This window comes from Platichthys flesus, chromosome 2 (genome assembly GCF_949316205.1).
Source record: "Platichthys flesus chromosome 2, fPlaFle2.1, whole genome shotgun sequence".
Classification (NCBI taxonomy): domain Eukaryota; kingdom Metazoa; phylum Chordata; class Actinopteri; order Pleuronectiformes; family Pleuronectidae; genus Platichthys; species Platichthys flesus.
The window spans coordinates 2912941-2930214 of record NC_084946.1 but is presented as its reverse complement, the minus strand read 5'-3'; the positions used below and the strand labels follow the sequence as shown (position 1 = coordinate 2930214).

General features: G+C 40.3%; 1 protein-coding gene across 2 annotated transcripts in view; it reads right to left on the bottom strand.

The window, feature by feature from the left end:
• The window catches only part of LOC133959432 (copine-9-like), a 193495-nt gene that overhangs the window by 135659 nt on the left and 40562 nt on the right, over positions 1-17274 (bottom strand). For both annotated transcript variants that reach the window (XM_062394596.1, XM_062394595.1), the window contains exon 3: positions 8382-8428. In XM_062394596.1, the coding sequence (XP_062250580.1) occupies positions 8382-8428 (47 nt within the window). The remainder of the gene's footprint in view (positions 1-8381; positions 8429-17274) is intronic.

Genomic DNA, 17274 nt, shown 5'->3' with positions numbered 1-17274 from the left:
TGATGAGTTCCCCGGCCATTCTTAAAGTAATCCTGGGAGACTAAAGCAGCCAAAGGCTGACTTTCCAAATTAAACTTCCTGGATTCGTTAATGAACTTAACGTTACTTACGTTAGCGAAGTACAAAGATGATGTGGTCTTGACTATAACTTCAGACTTCAATTTATGGATGCACCATTTGGAAATAAGTTTATGTATCTCACTTCAATGGATGAAGTACAGGATAGAGGGACTATCAGAGTAATCCCAATGACAGAGCCCTCAACTCTCCACTTTGCTAATAGCCTCTCCATGTTTTTGAGTATCCTCATCCCTGTCTAGAGACTGGTGCAAGAAATAGACCTGTACAAAGATGATGTCACTGATGAGCAGTTTAACATGGTGGGAGAGGCCCTCGTCTCAAAGCATCCCTGCCTGACTGAGAAAGGCTCCCTCACTGGAAAGCTAACTTGATGAATAAACAGGCAATCTGCCACACTCACTTGAGAAAGCTGGGGTGTCCTGAGGTGATGGTAAACTCTCAAGCAGAAATCAGAGGGCAACTCAAGTGCTGTTTGTGGAATAAAATAACCTAGGCTGTCCGAAGTAAACTACTGCCAATCTTATCCTATTGGAGAATCTGACGTGAGCCTTGAGAGTGGAACTTCTTTAAGATGTTCAAAATAGAAGTAACAGGAAGGTGTTGATGATGAAAATGGAAAAGACGTTTGCATATAGGAGACATGACGTAGTACATGACACACCAATATGGTTCTCAACTGATACTACTGACCCAGGATTTTAAATCAGTATACATACATTAACTAAAATCCATCCAACAGAAAAACTAAATATTGAGTGATGTAAATTATATTTTAAATAACTACAATGGTGAGAGCATCAGAAAAATTAAGTGATCAAAATGTATTGTTATGTCCGTAATACCTTTTTTTTTCAGATACATGCAGAATATAAGCGCATTACCACCATGTGCCTGCAATCCAGATTTCTCTCACAGCTGGATGTAAATGGTTTTATATTTATATAGCGCTTTTCTATTCTTGATGACCACTTAAAGCTCTTTACAGTACAGTTTTACATTCACACACACATTCATAGAGTGTATCTATTCGCAGCACTTTGTTATTCTATGGGGGGGCATTCGGGGTTCAGCATCTTGCCCAAGGACACTTCAGCATGCAGATGGGTCTAACTGGGGATCGAACTGCCGACCTTCAGGTTGAAGGACATCCACTCTAACCCTCAGCCACAGCCGCCCGATGTGCTACGTCTACAGAGGATTTTGCAACACATAACTCAAGTAAGAATTAATTTTGGGGAAGGAAAATCCTGAGGTGTATATATTTGAAGAAGGATTTCAACCAAATGTCTTTTTTTTTCTTTTTTTTTTATCTAAAAATGGGACAGTTTTGGCAACATACTTAAAGTAAATTACATTTTTAAGTTTTTCATGTTTTAGGTTTTGATTTGAACATCCAGTTTTAGATTTACAAGACCGGTAGGTTACAATTTCTTTATATATGAGATATTGGGCATAAAACAAGAGTATTTTCTTTTGCAAAGTTTATTATGCTTGAGATCAGTGCTGGCCAACCCGTGGATCAGGGTTGACTGGTTGATCCCCAAACACATTGGACTCAGCAGCATGTCGGTTGTCTGTACAAGTCGGATTACGTACGAAACTAAACGTCAGGACTCTACGTTATGAAGACATGCATATTCCGGTCTGTGTATAACAATCAAAGCCCCTTTAGAACAAATTAATGGATTCAGAAAGTGAAACGCTGAAATGCTTTTAGTTTATACGTAAATATGTTTGTGATATAGACAGAAAATCATTGTTTCACAGCAGAATAAACAGAGGAAATGATCTTTCACCTGACTTAATGTTTACCTGTTGAATTTATGTCATAAACATATGGTTTAATATGATAGAAAAATTGACAAGGACATACTTTCTAGGAAAGCCCAACTTCTCAAAACAGACTCTGACAGTTGACCATGCTACAGGGCCCACACAGAGCCAGAGACAGAAATTTTGTATTTCAGCATCTTTATTAACAGGTTAACACATTGCAAACATAACTTCACCAAACTCAATTTAGGATGCCCGCACTTTCTGCTGGCTTCAAGCTTTTCAGCTCAGTCTTTTTGGAGTCTCTCCTGAGTGTCTCCCATACATGTCTGTCCGTGATTGTCCGTGTTTCTGAGTGGTAGCTCAGTTGCCGCCTTTTAAACCTGAGGATCAATCAGCTAACAGCTCTCACCTGTACTGATTGATCCTCTGTGGTGCAGGTGAAGTTGCTCCCCCAGCCCCCTCACCTCGACACAGACTATGAGCGAGCTGTTGCTATGTTGTGGCAAGGTGGACACAACACAGTGGCCCAAGTTTGCCTTTTAGAATACGAACCAATGTTGCTCTTTCAATGCAAGCCCAAAGACCCTTAAGGACAAGCATTTAGCACCTCACTTGCACTGTCTTTAAGTATGCTTTTGCATTGTTTATCTATATCATATGTATTTTGTTTTCATTAAATTGTTTCATATGTTCCAAAATGTACTTCTTGCATCAAAGTACCTTGTTAGATTAGCTGACTCCTATTTATTTAATAAATATGCAACAAAAAAATGTTTTCTTTCCAATGTTAGGATTTGCCAAATAATTTATCGTATTTTGTTGGCACTGTGACATTTAATGGTGAGGAATCAAGCCATTTGAGAGCTCTTTTGGCATAGACAAACGCTGTCTATTCTTGTCAGGAGAATAACTTTGTTTGTCTTATTTTTAGATTCTACCAGTACTGGATGTTTATCATGCTCTTCTGACATTGGGTCCAGCTTTACTGCCTTCAAATTGCAAGTCAGAATCATTTGCATTTAGCCAATGTGTTACATCTATTGACGTTTGTTTTGGAAACTGTTTTAAGGACAGATTGTGTTGCAATCAGTTGTAGCAGTTAAAGATGTATGCTATGCTCTCTTAAAAAAATGGTTCACAAGTGTTCCTTTGCTGTGTTATAACAAGGGAGAGACATGTTTGTGTGTATACATAAACATACATGCATTACACATTACTGCATTACTGTGATTGTGTTTTCTTCTTTTTTCTGGCATGGTTTATAATGAAGTGGTGGAAAAAGCCAAATACTATTGTGGATTTGTAGTCCAGTGTTAGAGTTGTTTTATTCTATGAGAAAAGATACATTGATAAAATATTGTTTTACTTTCATTCCTTATTCAAGTGTCAACTGGTAATCTTAAGGCTACCAGAGCGCCTAAGAACAGTTTGGAAAAAGAAAAGAATGAACGAGAACCCATTTCTTTAAAGGCGCCTTCAACTTTGTGAAATCTCTCTTCACCACAGAGAAGGGAGGAACCCTGAGGACCTCTAAACACCGGTCCAAAAAGCTGGAATTCCAGGGTTCTCTGAATGTTTATAATACATTAGCATGATCTGGCACCAAATCCAATCGGCCAATAGTGAGAAGAGAGATGTACATTTCATCTTCTTTGATGTCTCTGATGCAGTGGTTACCAACCTTTTCAAGCTCAAGATCCAAGACCTTGGCTTTGGTGAATGGCAAGATCTACCTATTGAAGCACTGTGTAAAAAAGATGGCCATATTGAAATTCCAACTTGCAGACTTTTATGTAGGCAAATTGTATATGAATTACATAAAATGCTTTGGACCAACTTTCAAATGGATGCAACGAAGAAAACAATGTAGCTTGCATGTAAAGCAGATCTGTATGGCTTATAGAATAAAATAAATAAAACAAATTATTATAGTTTATATTAATGTAGTTTTTTATAGTGTTATTACATTTTATTCCGACACCAAAAAAAGGCATGTGGTCTGTCTTGTATAAGGGAATATGTTTTTATTACGGATGCACCGATATGGAAATTCTTGGCCGATACCGATACCGATATTTAAAATAACAATCTGGCCGATAGCCGATACCGATATTTGTTTATTTTCTTTTTGTTGTTATTCATTCACCCTTTTGTGTCAGAAAAATAATTAAATCATTATTTAAAAAGCACTATTTAAAAAATGTTCAGCCCTTCATCACTCTTATCTTTTAATGAGCACAAATTTAATCAGATTTATGAAACAATCTTTGATTTAACTAAACTTTATTTAACAGAGACATATTATGCCCATTTTACCGCAAGTTGAAATGGTTCCTTGGGATCTTAATGAAATGACTGTAACATATTTTGGTCAAAATACCACAAGGATAATTTAAAACAGCACCTTTTTACCCTGTCTAAAACAGCCCTGTTAAAGTATCATTATAGAGACACTCTTCTCATTGATTTACGGTAGCAGTATTGCCCGTTTATTAGATGTGTTACGGCTTCTGTGTGTATGACGTATGTTGTCAATTCCCTTGTTACCTGTGCATGAGACGGATGAATAGAGCCGATGCACATGAGAATAAAGTACTTAAACAGACGCTACGCTCATACGTTTTACGTCAAGTTACACTGTGTGAGTCAAGATAACTTAACAAGCCCTCCTCAGTTTGACTTGTTTTTAGTGTCGGGCAGAAATCACATCGCGTCAACACCCACCGTGGCCCTTCGCGATGCTTGTTTTAATTAAACAGTCGGATTCCCCTGGTCCGCACCAGTTCTCAGGGTTCCCCCAGCGGTCGCCGTAGCTGAGGTGATCCGCGAGAAGGGCCCGACACGCGTCCAGAGTGGCCGCCGCTGACTGCGGACACCGCCCCGCGGTCCAAGAGAAAGAAAGACCCCGCACCAGCGACGCCGTGAGGCGCCACCGGATGAGGACCTCCCGGTGCCGCGCACTGAGCCTCCGGCGGCGCGGAGAGGAGGGCGACGGAGCGACTGCTCCCCCAGCCGCGGCACGTGCCCAGCGGTTTTACCACAAATATGAACATCGGCCAATGATATCGGTGAAAGTCAAGTTTATTACCGATAAGCCGATATCAGTAAACGAGGCGAATATCGGCCGCTACCGATGTACGACCGATAAATCGGTGCACCCCTAGTTTTTATTAATTGTAGAAAACAAAGAAAAAAATCCAGATACTTGCACTGAGCAGATGATATTAGGTGCCATTGTTAAGAGAAAATGTTTGTCCACTGAAGCTTCATGTGAGTTACTATGTTTTTCCAGTTAACATTTTAGAAAGTAGAACAGTAACGGGAACAACAAAATTACAACAAAGAACAACATTTTCAGTTAGTGCAATTCTATGTCCCATCTTATGCAGCATCACTTTTCACAATGCCACCAGAAAGCAAAACTGTTAATGTGATGGCTGTGTTTGAATATTGTCTGAGTGCATTGTAGTTCAGCTCATAGCTACAGAAAGCCAGTCTGAGGCAGTCTGTGAGGTGTCTGTCAGTAAGCCGGCTCCTGTACTTACATTTGATTATTTTCATTTGTGAAAAACGCCATTTCACACAGGTATGTGGATCCAAAGTAGGCACTCACTCTTAGTGCACATGCAGTGAGGAGTGGAAACTTCTCTCTGCTGACAAGTCCCCGAAAGTCACTGTCCCTTGATCTGGCTTTCGGCTCTATGTCATTTTACAAATCAACCATTTCCATATCAACTCCACAGGGCAAAGAAAGTACTTGCTGGAATTTGGTTGCTACTTGTTCTATTTCAAAGGACTGAAATGGATTTGACACAAATGCAGCAATATCACCAATACGCTGACTGAACTCTGTTGCCACTTTGGCCCTTTCCCCCCCTTTATAGTTCAGGTTTAAAAGCATCCTCGTCCACGATGGCCTATGACATTTTCTCCAGGTTGGGAAAGTGTGTCATTCTTCCGTTTCCTAAATGTGTGGTCCAGACACCGAGCTTGGCCTTGAACACATTCACTGCGCTTATCCTTTGGGGCAGGTGTCGTCTTCGTTTTTGAAGTCGTTGAAAATGGTATCTGCTGTAATGGCCATTGCTTCCTTGAATAAATCGCCATCTGTAAAAGGTTTCTTGTGTTTGGCCAAAAGGTGACTTAAATGGAATGATGCTTAAGTAGCATCCTTATTCAGAGAAGCAGGTTTTGTGAAAAGCGTTTGCTGAGCCTTCAAATCCTATTTGAGCTCTTCAACATTCCTTTTACGGATTTCGCTCTGCGGCGGGGACCGGCCTTTAAATTTGTAGTGGTCGTTGTTGTGGTGCCGCTCCAGAGTTCCTCTTTTAAACAGGGCTTGTGTTTGGTGGCATAACATGCATACATACTCGTCTTTCACAAAGGTAAAAATAAATTCCTCTTCCCATTCTGAATGGAAATTGTATGTTTTCATCTTCTTCCATGGAGCCACAGCCATGCTAGCTTTCTGTTAGCTACCTGTCACCGGTGTATCAAAATTTACGAAAAGCCTTGGATGATGCTATGATGCAAGCCTCAAAGACTGCAAGCCGGTCCAGCAACTGAAGCAGAATGGCTTTAAGAACATCGACCAATCATGTTTCCTGGCAAGCTAAATCTGTGGTGCATTTTGACCTTTTATCCCGACTGATGTGGCCACTTACATTAGTTAAATTCTCATCACAAGCAGACACTATCTGTACGTTTATGAGTAGGCTTAAAACCTTCCTTTTTGATAAAGCTTATAGTTAGAGCTGGTCCAGTCTTAGACCTACTCTTTGTTATGTTGCTATAGGTCTAGAAGGTCGGACAATTGACACACAGAGCTTCTCTTACCAGCTTCTGCTTCCTCATCACATCAAAGTGATTCATATCTCATCAATATATGTTACTGACTTGACCCCTTCCCCCAGAGTCCCTGTGACTTATCGCCCGCAGGTCCAGGGTTGCAGCTGTGGCCATATCATGGATTATGATCTGTGGATCGCGTTTCAGAGATCGTAATGGTGGATCCAGTATAAATCTGTATCATGCTGGCTGATCGTAAGTAAGGCGGATCCCTTATCGCGTTGGCATCTGATAATGGTGGTGGACAAGACCGAGGTGGCAGCTGATGATGGATCCTAATTGGCGGCAGTGGACAATGACTGTGGACTATGGTGGCATCCGATCCTGATGGTGGATCATGATCTTGCTGGCTGCTGACCATAGACTATAATTGCAGCAGGACTGCTTGATATGGCAGTGGGGCTCACAAACAAGCCCCCTGCATCACACTGACTCCGCATCACACTGACTCTGCTGACCGACCCCCCCCCCCCAACACATAATTTATAACTCTATATTACTGGCACTATCACCAATCTATGCACCTTAAAAACGCACGTAACCCTTCTACTGTATATATTGTTGTTTTCTTTTTTTTATATTGTTATATTGTTGTTTTTAATTTGTTGTTTGTAAAGTGCACCAACCACACCAAGGCTATTTCCTGTATGTGCAAATATACATGGCAATAAAAAGAATTCTGATTCTGATATATAGTATTTCTCCTCAGATACTTGACCTTCAAGTATCTGACCTTCTGTTATCCTTCAAAATGTTTACCCTTATCAATGCTGCTAAAACCTTTATCCTGATGAAGTGCTCCTCTACACTTTACATCTATTGCACTTCTGTCCATCCTGGGAGAAGGGATCCCTCACATGTGGCTCTCTCTGAGGTTTCTCCGTTATTTTGACCCTGTTAAAAGGGTTTTCTAGTAGTTCTTCCTTCCTCTTGTTGAGGGTTAAGGGCAGAGGATGTCACACCCTGTTAAAGCCCTATGAGACAAATTGTGATTTTCTGAATATGGGCTATACAAAAAAAAAATGTATTGATTGAAGAGATTAGAAAATGGAGAGAATGCTCAAATCCTATGTGAGCAAATGGTTCAAAGTTACAAGATGTCTGAGCAACATCGGCCTGTATGGCCTCATGCGGCTTAGCTCAAGTCTTGTATAGGAGTTTAAATGCACCAAAACAAGGCAGGAGATGACCCTCTCAGACTCCCGAGACAAATCTATACGGGCTGTTGGAACATAATTGACATTAACAGGATGGAAATGGACACCAAAAGAAGCGACTCAACAAGCAAAAGCAGGACTCCAGCAAACTGACATTGTGGGCCACACCTTCAAACGTACAAGGGATATTTACCATCTCATCCTGTAAATTAAACGTAGTATGATATATGCTGAAGATAAGAGATAGATAGATGTACAAAATGCCTTTATTAACATGAAATAAATCAGTTCACAGAAATAATCTTATGTGGAATGGATGCACAAATGATGCATTTGCTTTATAACTTAATAGTGTAAGACTTACTTGATCAGGAAAGCGGGATTTAACAGAACGACAGGCGACTGTCAGAACCATTTTTTCCAGTGATCATTCATAAACATCAGATTTTCTGATGATATCAGTTAACATTTGTTTCTGTAAAACAAGAAAGTTTGGATTAAAAACTGCTTTGCACTCACCTCTCTCCACTCCTTGGTCCCCAGGCCTTGAAGGTACAACACCACCACTGCAAAGATGAACACATCATATCATAGGGTCATTTTTGTACTTTGTGGGGTTAAATGAAAATAAACCTCGAAGTCAGTGGCATGACAAAATTAACATAAAGGTAATTGTTTTGTTTGAGGGTGATTAATACACAAATAAAAAAAAAGTTATACTCTGTGCTCGCTTTGTTCCATATTGAAAATGTCTAATTATTTATTTCTACAGTAATTTAGATTTTAACGGCAGCATGCAGAACAGAGAAAGAATTTTGTTCCTGCTTTAGAAGGAGAAGAAACCCTGATGACCCATAGATCCAAATTCTCATCTTCTTAGAAAAAAATGATGGAAGGAATTAGAAAAAAAAACCGGGTCAAACTAAATTAATAAATACCAAAAACAGAGAGGAAGTTATGGATGGTTGGCTAACTGATTCCATTTGGTGGAGAGAAAGGGATTGTGTGTTAGAGTATGCAAGGGTATGTCGGGGGGGGTGTACATGGGGGCGGCTATGGCTGAGGGGTAGAGTGGTTGTCGTCCAACCTGAAGGTCGGCAGTTCGATCCCAAGTCTGACCCATCTGCATGCCAAAGTATTGCTGAACCCTGAATGGCCCCCCTAGAATAACAAAGTGCTGCGAATAGATGCACTGTATGAATATGTGTGTGAATGGCTGAAGGTAAAACTGTAATGTAAAGCGCTTTGAGTGGTCTTTAAGTCTAGAAAAGCGCTATATAAATACAAAACCATTTACCATTTACATCAGCTCTTGTGAAATATTTACGAAAAACCGTCCGGCACTATGAGAATACAGAGTTCACGGATGTTGTAAAAGATTAAATCATCCTGCTCTGGATTGTCAGACTGTTTAGGTTATAAAGCATGAATGGAAGTAGTTTATTACCAGTTAATGGTCTTCAATGTTTGCTATTGCACAGTTTAAGTTTTGATATCCTCGTCTATTGAACTTAAATCAATCTGAGTGATTTCCTGCTCCTGTTTTTTTTTTTTTAAAGAACTGACTCTTTTCAAGGGGCTTCTTTTGTAGTTTTATTTGTTTGGTTTCAAGACGATCACATTTATATCTTTCTAAGTTTCAGATGCCTGACAAAAGAGAATAACAGGCTTAAACAGCGTATGTGGATTTGTGTCAAATATCTTAATTTTATTCACACATGCATATGAGTGCTATCAGGTCAGAATATTTAGTTCTTCGAGAGTAATGATATTCCCATTGGCCCTGGCATTCTTTGTACTTAATGGTAATTAGCAATTGCAATAGTTTATTATCAGTCTTACTCAGAAGATATTAGCATGTCAACTTTTGCACTTCGCAATGGACTCTTTAATGCATAACCAGCTCCATAAATAGTAAATGTTCCCTCAATGGTGATGGTAGTTCTGCCAATGAATATTGTCATGGAATTTGAAGTTTTGAGCTCATATTCTGTTATTGTTTTTGTGATCAATTTAACGATATACATTTGTTTGAACTTTCAGAAACTTTTAGAAGGGGCGTTTTAGAAACTGGGTTGTATAGAGAGGTCACATTGGGCATTTTTAAAATATTCTATTCTATATTTCTGGACTCAACTTCAAAGCAGCAGTCAATGGACAGAGGTTTAAACTTTTTTGTGTGAAAGCAAAAATCTGTGAAATATATTATTAATGTGGGGAGAATTTTATCACGGAGAGCTGTGCCTGATCAGTGCTTCCTGCCTCAAGAATGTAAGCGGTTGATAGCTGCAATCAAAAATCTAATCTCAGCGGCATTTCTGCAGAGATGAAGGTACAACTGAAGCCGAGTGCACTCAGCAAGCAGAGACTGTGAACAACCATCCACAGGGATCGTTTTGGAATAGTTTAGTTAGGCGGAGACAGTCAACCATTAGGGTGCCCTCTGGGTCATTATCATAAATGGTTGTCCAAGTCAACCAAGTGTCGGCAGGCCCCTACATTCATATCCGTATCGAAACAAAGTGCTTCACATCGTTGAATTATTTGTTGCCACCACCACAGTATTAACAGCGACTGACACATATTGAGTGATTTCTTTACAGCCTCTCCTTACTCTCCCTCCGCTCACTCTTACACACTGACACACACATTGATAATACACATCCAGTCATACTGGTTAGGGTTAGGGTTAGGTTCACTGCATGAAAAGAAGAGTTTGTGTCAGTACGTTTCGCAGAAACTTTTGGGAGAACTTTCAGTTAACGGCTGTTCACAGGAATCTGCAGGCAGCACATAAACCAGGAATTGACGCGGGTTTACCAGTTTCTTGGAGTTTAACAACCCTTGGAATGTTGGGAGTTGACCCCCTGCTCCTAACACTAGGGGAGGCTTTCACTTGCAAATGACAATGCTCTGAGCTTTACAAATGCAAATCAGGATTGTTTCCCTCAGTGCATATAACTCTTTTTCTAAACGATATCAATTAAACATTCAGGTGTAAATACACCAGGCTTTAAATAAATATCAAACCTGAAACTGTCAATTGTTGCTGTTGGGCCCGAGTCCAGAGGCTGAGCACCAGACACTGGAACCGATGTGGGACAAAGGGTTGTAAACTTTTGGCAGGAAAACATTCTCCAGCAGGCCTAAGAATCTCCCCCTGGTGGTTGGAAAATGTCCTGAAGAGCCTTTAGGACCCCCGCTGAGTTCCAAGCCCCGCCCACTGAGGTCCAACTCTGACACTCAATTGGCTTAAAGCCAGCATCATCCTATGACCAGCACCTCAAGGAGGCTGGACCTCTCAGGTAGAATAAAAGCACGGAGACATCAATAATCGCTGCTCATTTCTCCCTGCTCAGGACTTCGACCAGGGCCCCTTCGGGGCCTACCAGATGTTCCAGCTATGAAGAGTCAACTTTAACTTTTGCTATATGCCATGCTCATTCTCCCTGCTCAGGACTTCGACCAGGGCCCTTCTGGGGCCTCCCAGATGTTCCAGCTCTCATGGGAGAAACATCCACAAAAGTTTGTTCTAGCTTCTATTTTCTTTTAGCTTAAGTCAACACTTATTTTGAAAGACTATTTTTGCTTTTAACTTGAAAATGCCGTGCAAGAGGAAGCTCATTCGCCGGCCGAGACAAAGACTTTTCTTTTCCACGATCTCCAAAACAACTGTGCCACCGCTGTTCATCACTGCAGAAGAACGACATCATCCCGTTGAGGAGCAAGACGAATCCGTTCCTATTCGGCCCAGCCGACGCCGCTGCGACAGAGGAGCCAGCGCCGCCAAGCTTGAGCGGCCACGATTATTCACTGGATTTCCGGAATATCTGCGCGACACGCGCACGCAACACCGTGAAGGTCACAGTAAGAGGCTTATGAATTGTCTGTGCAGAGAACTAGTTTAAATACTTAGCGTGTCATTTGTTTGATTGTATGTTTGTAGATCGCTGATCTGTTTTAAGCCGTGTAACACACGACGACTGAGACGTCACATCCGGTTCCTTTGTTTACTGTGTTTTTGAGAAGCCCGGCGCTTCCTTTTAACGTGCTACCGTCAGAGATGTTGTGCGGAGATTAACATCTGTTAAAAGATAAATCTCACGTAACTGGACTGCCTGCTTCGCTAGTAGTTGTCTCTGACGATGTTTCTGATGTTTCCTGATCTCTCTCTCTCTCTCTCTCTCTCTCTCCTAAACCTGTTTTTACACACGTCCCGACCTACAAACCACGAGATAAGAAATCCCTTTGTCTTAAATATCCCCTTTGTTAAGGTCAGTGACCGGCAGCCATTTTGCTTTTCGCAACGTGGCTTCCCTAAGGTAACCTCCATCTTGAAAGTACGTGAATGTAACATCACCTTGAATTCGGCCAGAGGACGTCACCACGTGACCTCGTCATTACGCCATAGCCACTCCCCTTTCTCTTTCTTACACACACACACACACACAACCACACACACACATACAGTTGCAATCAGAAATATTCAACCCCCTCACCTCAATAGACATTGTGGTGATGTGGATGACAGATAATGACAATAAATGACAAAAAACCTCATCAAACCACAAAAGATATTTATTGATGCGTATTTTAGATATTTTGACAACAGAAGTTGACTTAACTTTGAAGTTCAAATGAAAAATGTAACTCTTTCAACACATGTGCATGTGCAGAATGATTCAACCCCCCAGCTTCAGTACTTTGTGGCGCATCCTCTAGCTTTTATAACTTCTAAAAAATGTTTTCGGTAAGTGCGGACAAGCTTCTTACGCCTCTCGATTGGAATCTTTGCCCATTTTTCATGTGCAAAAGCCTCTAGATCAGTGATGTTTGATGGCTTCCATGCTGCAACTGCCTTCTTTAAATCCCACCAAAGATTTTCAATCAAATTTGAATCTGGTAACTGTGAATGCCGCTCCAGGACGTTCCAGGATCTTTTTCTCAACCAAGCTTTGGTGGACTTGGAGATTTTGCTTTGGATCATTGTCTTGCTGGAAAGTCCAATGATCACCAAGGTTTAATTTGTCAACAGAAGGAATCACATTCCTCTTTAAAATGGCCTGGTATTTCTGTGAATCCATGATGCCATGTACACAATAAAGATTGATAGTTCCTGCCGCAGAAAAACAGCCCAATATCATCTTTGACCAACCTCCATGCTGGACTGTGGGGATGGTATTCTTCTGGTCATAAGCCTGGCCTTTCACACGCCAGACATACCGCTGGTCCATACGTTCAAACAGTTCCAGTTTGGTTTCATCAGTCCATAGAACTGTCACCCAAAACTCTGTAGGCTTATCCAAATTCCTCCTGGTATATTCTAGTCGACTTTTGATGTTGCTTGTGGTCAAGAGCTGAGTGCGTCTTGGAGCCGGCCATTAAGTCCTTTATTATGCACTGCATGTCTTATAGTTGCCACTGCAGCACTTGTACCAGCCTTCATCAGGTCATCCTGTAGGTGTCTTGTAGTCACACAGGGGTTTATCTGAGTTGTTCTGACTAAGTTGCTGAGGGTCCTTGATGAAATGCTGGGCTTTCTTCCACGGCCAGGCATGTTTGAAGCTGCTCCATCAGTTGTAAACTTCCTTATAATGTTACCAATTGTGTCTCTTGGAATATAATTTTTTGGGGAATTCTTCTTCTACCCAAGGCCTTTCAGGTGTGATGAAATAATCTCCTCTCTCAGCTTTTGTGTAAGCTCCTTTGTCTTTCCCATGATTGCAACTCACCTTGAATACCTTCATGGGTGGGGTTTATATATGCATCACAGCTGAAGCAAATGAAGGATCAGTATAGAGTTCCCAAAGGCTTAATAATGTTTCAACTCAACTTTAGGACAACAAAAACTGTCAGACAGCTTTAAAAACAACAATTTTATATAGGGGTTGAATAATTGTGACATGGCTATCTTAACAAAATATACTGCTACACACAAATACTACATCATGCATTTTCCGTGTTGATTTTCTGTATCACTCAACTCATAAAGAAGGCATCCGAAGCAGAATCTTGATCAAAGAACAAGATTCTGTCTACTTTAATTGATAAATCCTTAAAATCTTTGGGGGGTTGAATATTTCTGATTGCAACTGTAGATACTCCGTATTACATGTGTGACAATTGTGATAAGTGCTGCTGCTGTTGTTACCACCTTTGAAATATTGGAGTTTGTTAAATGAAGAATCATTGAAATAACATTAACTTTATTTCCCCTTTTTAATAAATACTTTTGTAATTAAAGTATTTGTATTTCTGGGATTATTTGTGCATATGTATGTGAATACAGCTGGATTACTTTAGCCTGTGCTCGAACTTAAAATCCTTCATTGTTTATTATATAATCATTAATATTAAATATTGAGATTATTAATATAATTTATATCATTGAGACTGATATTTAAAGATTGAATTGTTGGTCCCTGTAACCAGGGTGGTGCCCCGCGACAATAAGCAATGATTACAGATTGTATTCTTAATTGATAATTTTATTGTTTTCATTAATTATTTTAACTATTATTAATGGATAACCATATCATTTCTAATTAATTGTTTTACTATTCTTAATTAATAGCTTTATAATTTTTAATTATTTTTGATAAATAATTGTTATTTTAATAATCATATTTCATGATTATTAATAATTAGCCAACGTCAAATCTACTCCTACTATTGCACAACATTGGACTTAAGTAAGTGAGTGTGCTATAATGAATTACATTGTATACAATGAGCAAAGGTCAATGCTATGAAAACATTTTTGAAACAGTGCACTTTATTTCAAAATTTTATTATAATCCAAAACAATGAGGCTCAGTAAGTCTGTTTCCCTGGATAGGAGTGACAACCCATCAATCTTAATTAACCATGAACACTATACTAAATCTCAACCACTGTGCAGAGTGGCATGATTACAGTTACTTTTTCACTTGTGTTGGTTAAATACACAGTGGATGTGTTAACAACACATCAGCAATCCACGCAACAGGAAGAAATTATGCTGGGGATTGTGAGTCTGTGCCCTGTAAGAACAAAATTTCTACTGGCTTTCCATAAAAATATCTGTCCTCCCAAAATACTGGTAAATACAGCACCGTATTCACATGTCCATGGCAAACTAAGCTGTTGACTGCTGAAATTCCCTCATAATTTGAAATTCAATTGTCTTATTGTTGTTATAAACTTTCACAGTATTCCAATAAAACACTCAACACTTTTATCCAAAGCGACTTACAATAAGTGCAAACAACTATGAGGGTAAAAACGCAGAACAGCACTCTCTCGTGTTAAGCAAAGTATAATTGCTTAACACGAGAAAGAATAAACGGGTCCTCAGTCACATACTCATTCCATATAAATGTACAATTTAAAAGCAGTTATAACCGCTGCTTTAAGATGAAAAGAACATTTCTGAAGTTTTACTCTGAAAACCTTACGTCACTCATTCGTGTCATCACCTGATGGGCTCATCCAATCACAGCCTCGTGAATGAAGCGTCTGTCTCTCGGAGATATGAAACTACCGGCTCGTGTTTAGCTTGGTCCGACATGTAACTCTGTTTTCGGGGTAAATAACTTGCTGAAGTTGGAACGATACTGTTTCCCTGGGTCTGCAGTGTTTTTTTTGGCTTCGCAAACTTCTACCGCCGATTCATACGGGATTACAGTAAGATCGCTACACTACTCACCAGACTTACATCTCCTAAAATCTCTTTCACCTGGTCCCCTAGTGCGGAGAGAGCGTTTGTAGGGCTCAAGACTCGGTTTTCCAACGCTACGGTTTACCTGGGAGTTGCTGGCCGTCGTCCTGGCGCTGGGAGAATGGTGCCACTGGCTGGAGGGAACGGAGCACCTGTTCATCGTGTGGACGGATCACAAGAACCTGTCGTACCTCCAGTCAGCTAAGAGACTTAACCAACGACAGGCTAGGTGGGCTCTGTTCCTGGGACGGTTGAACTTTTCCTTAACTTACAGACCTAGTTCCCGCAACACCAAGCCCACAACTCCCTTACTAGCTCTGTCACAGGTATGACTCTATATACAGTAATGAACGGTTTTCAACCCCCCTTGTTCCCTTTGCAGGAGGAGGACGTGGCCGTCCCCTCCATTCGGCTCCATCTACGCCGCTGCCGGAGAATATGGAGGGAGGCTCGGGCAGCGTTGGTTCGCACAGCAGTCAGGAATGAGAGGATAGCCATCCGCCGTCGTACTGCTGTCCCTACTTACACGCCTGGGCAGAAAGTGTGGCTGTCCTCCCGAGACCTTCCACTCCAGGTGGAGTCTAAGAAGTTGGCTCCGTCGGTCCGTACAAGGTTGTGAAGGTCATCAATCCGTTGACAGTATGTCTTAAGCTCCCCTGCGCTCTTAAGATCATCTGACCTTTCACACCTCCTTCATCAAACCTGAGCTTGTCCCTCTTCGGAGGGGCGCTAAAACTTAAAAGTTTTCCATTGTGAAGTTAATGATTCATAACAAGAAGTCCGCGTCTCTACCGGTACCCTTTCAAAATAAAAGCATGTAATACAAAAGCGGAAATGAAATTGTATGACCTTAAAGCGAGCAAATATTTCACATTAAAATAACAGAAAGACACTTCAATAATATAAACAATAACATATATTGCGTTATTTACACTTTTTGTTTTTTCTGTGGGGAGAGATTAGCCAACAGTGGCATTAAGCCACCACATTTTCAGCGGTATCTCCAGACAAAACATGAAAGTCATGTTGGTAAGCCACCTGAGTTTTTAAAGAGGAAACTTTCTGAATTCAGGTCATCTCAAGACACGATGCGAAAAGCCTCCCCGAAGCAAACGGAAACAAGCTACCTGTCAGTATTCTTTTCGATCTTTAAAGAAGATATTTTAAGATGATAAATATTGAAAAAAAAATGTTTTGAGCTAATCTTTTATTTAAAACTAAGTTAATGATTTATTTTTTGCGAAGAAGTGTTTAGCTATAATTAAGTTCATGAGTTCAGTTTGAGAACATATCTTTATTATGATCCCAAAAGAGGTCACTTTAAGTTGATAATTATTTTGAGGTGCACAAATCTTTATTTATATTGAGATAATAATAAAAGTCTTTAGTTATTTTTAAATCTTTTTATTTCGAAATAGTTCAAGAGAGACCACTACAAATGAGCAATGTTATGGACATTGATGGAGTTTTAAATTTGAATGTGTCTAGTTACAAGGCTTAATAAATCACATTACATCTTTCTTTCAACCAAAAATGCTTTGCGCTGGTTAGGGGGTACTCGGCAGAATTTTTTCTTCGAAGGGGGTACGTCACTGAAAAAAGGTTGAGAACCACTGCATTAGATGACTTGGCGGAGGCTCACCAATGAGCGCACCTGCATTCATCACCCTCTGGCTATATCTACCCTGTCTGTGCGGCAAGTCATTGCCAGTT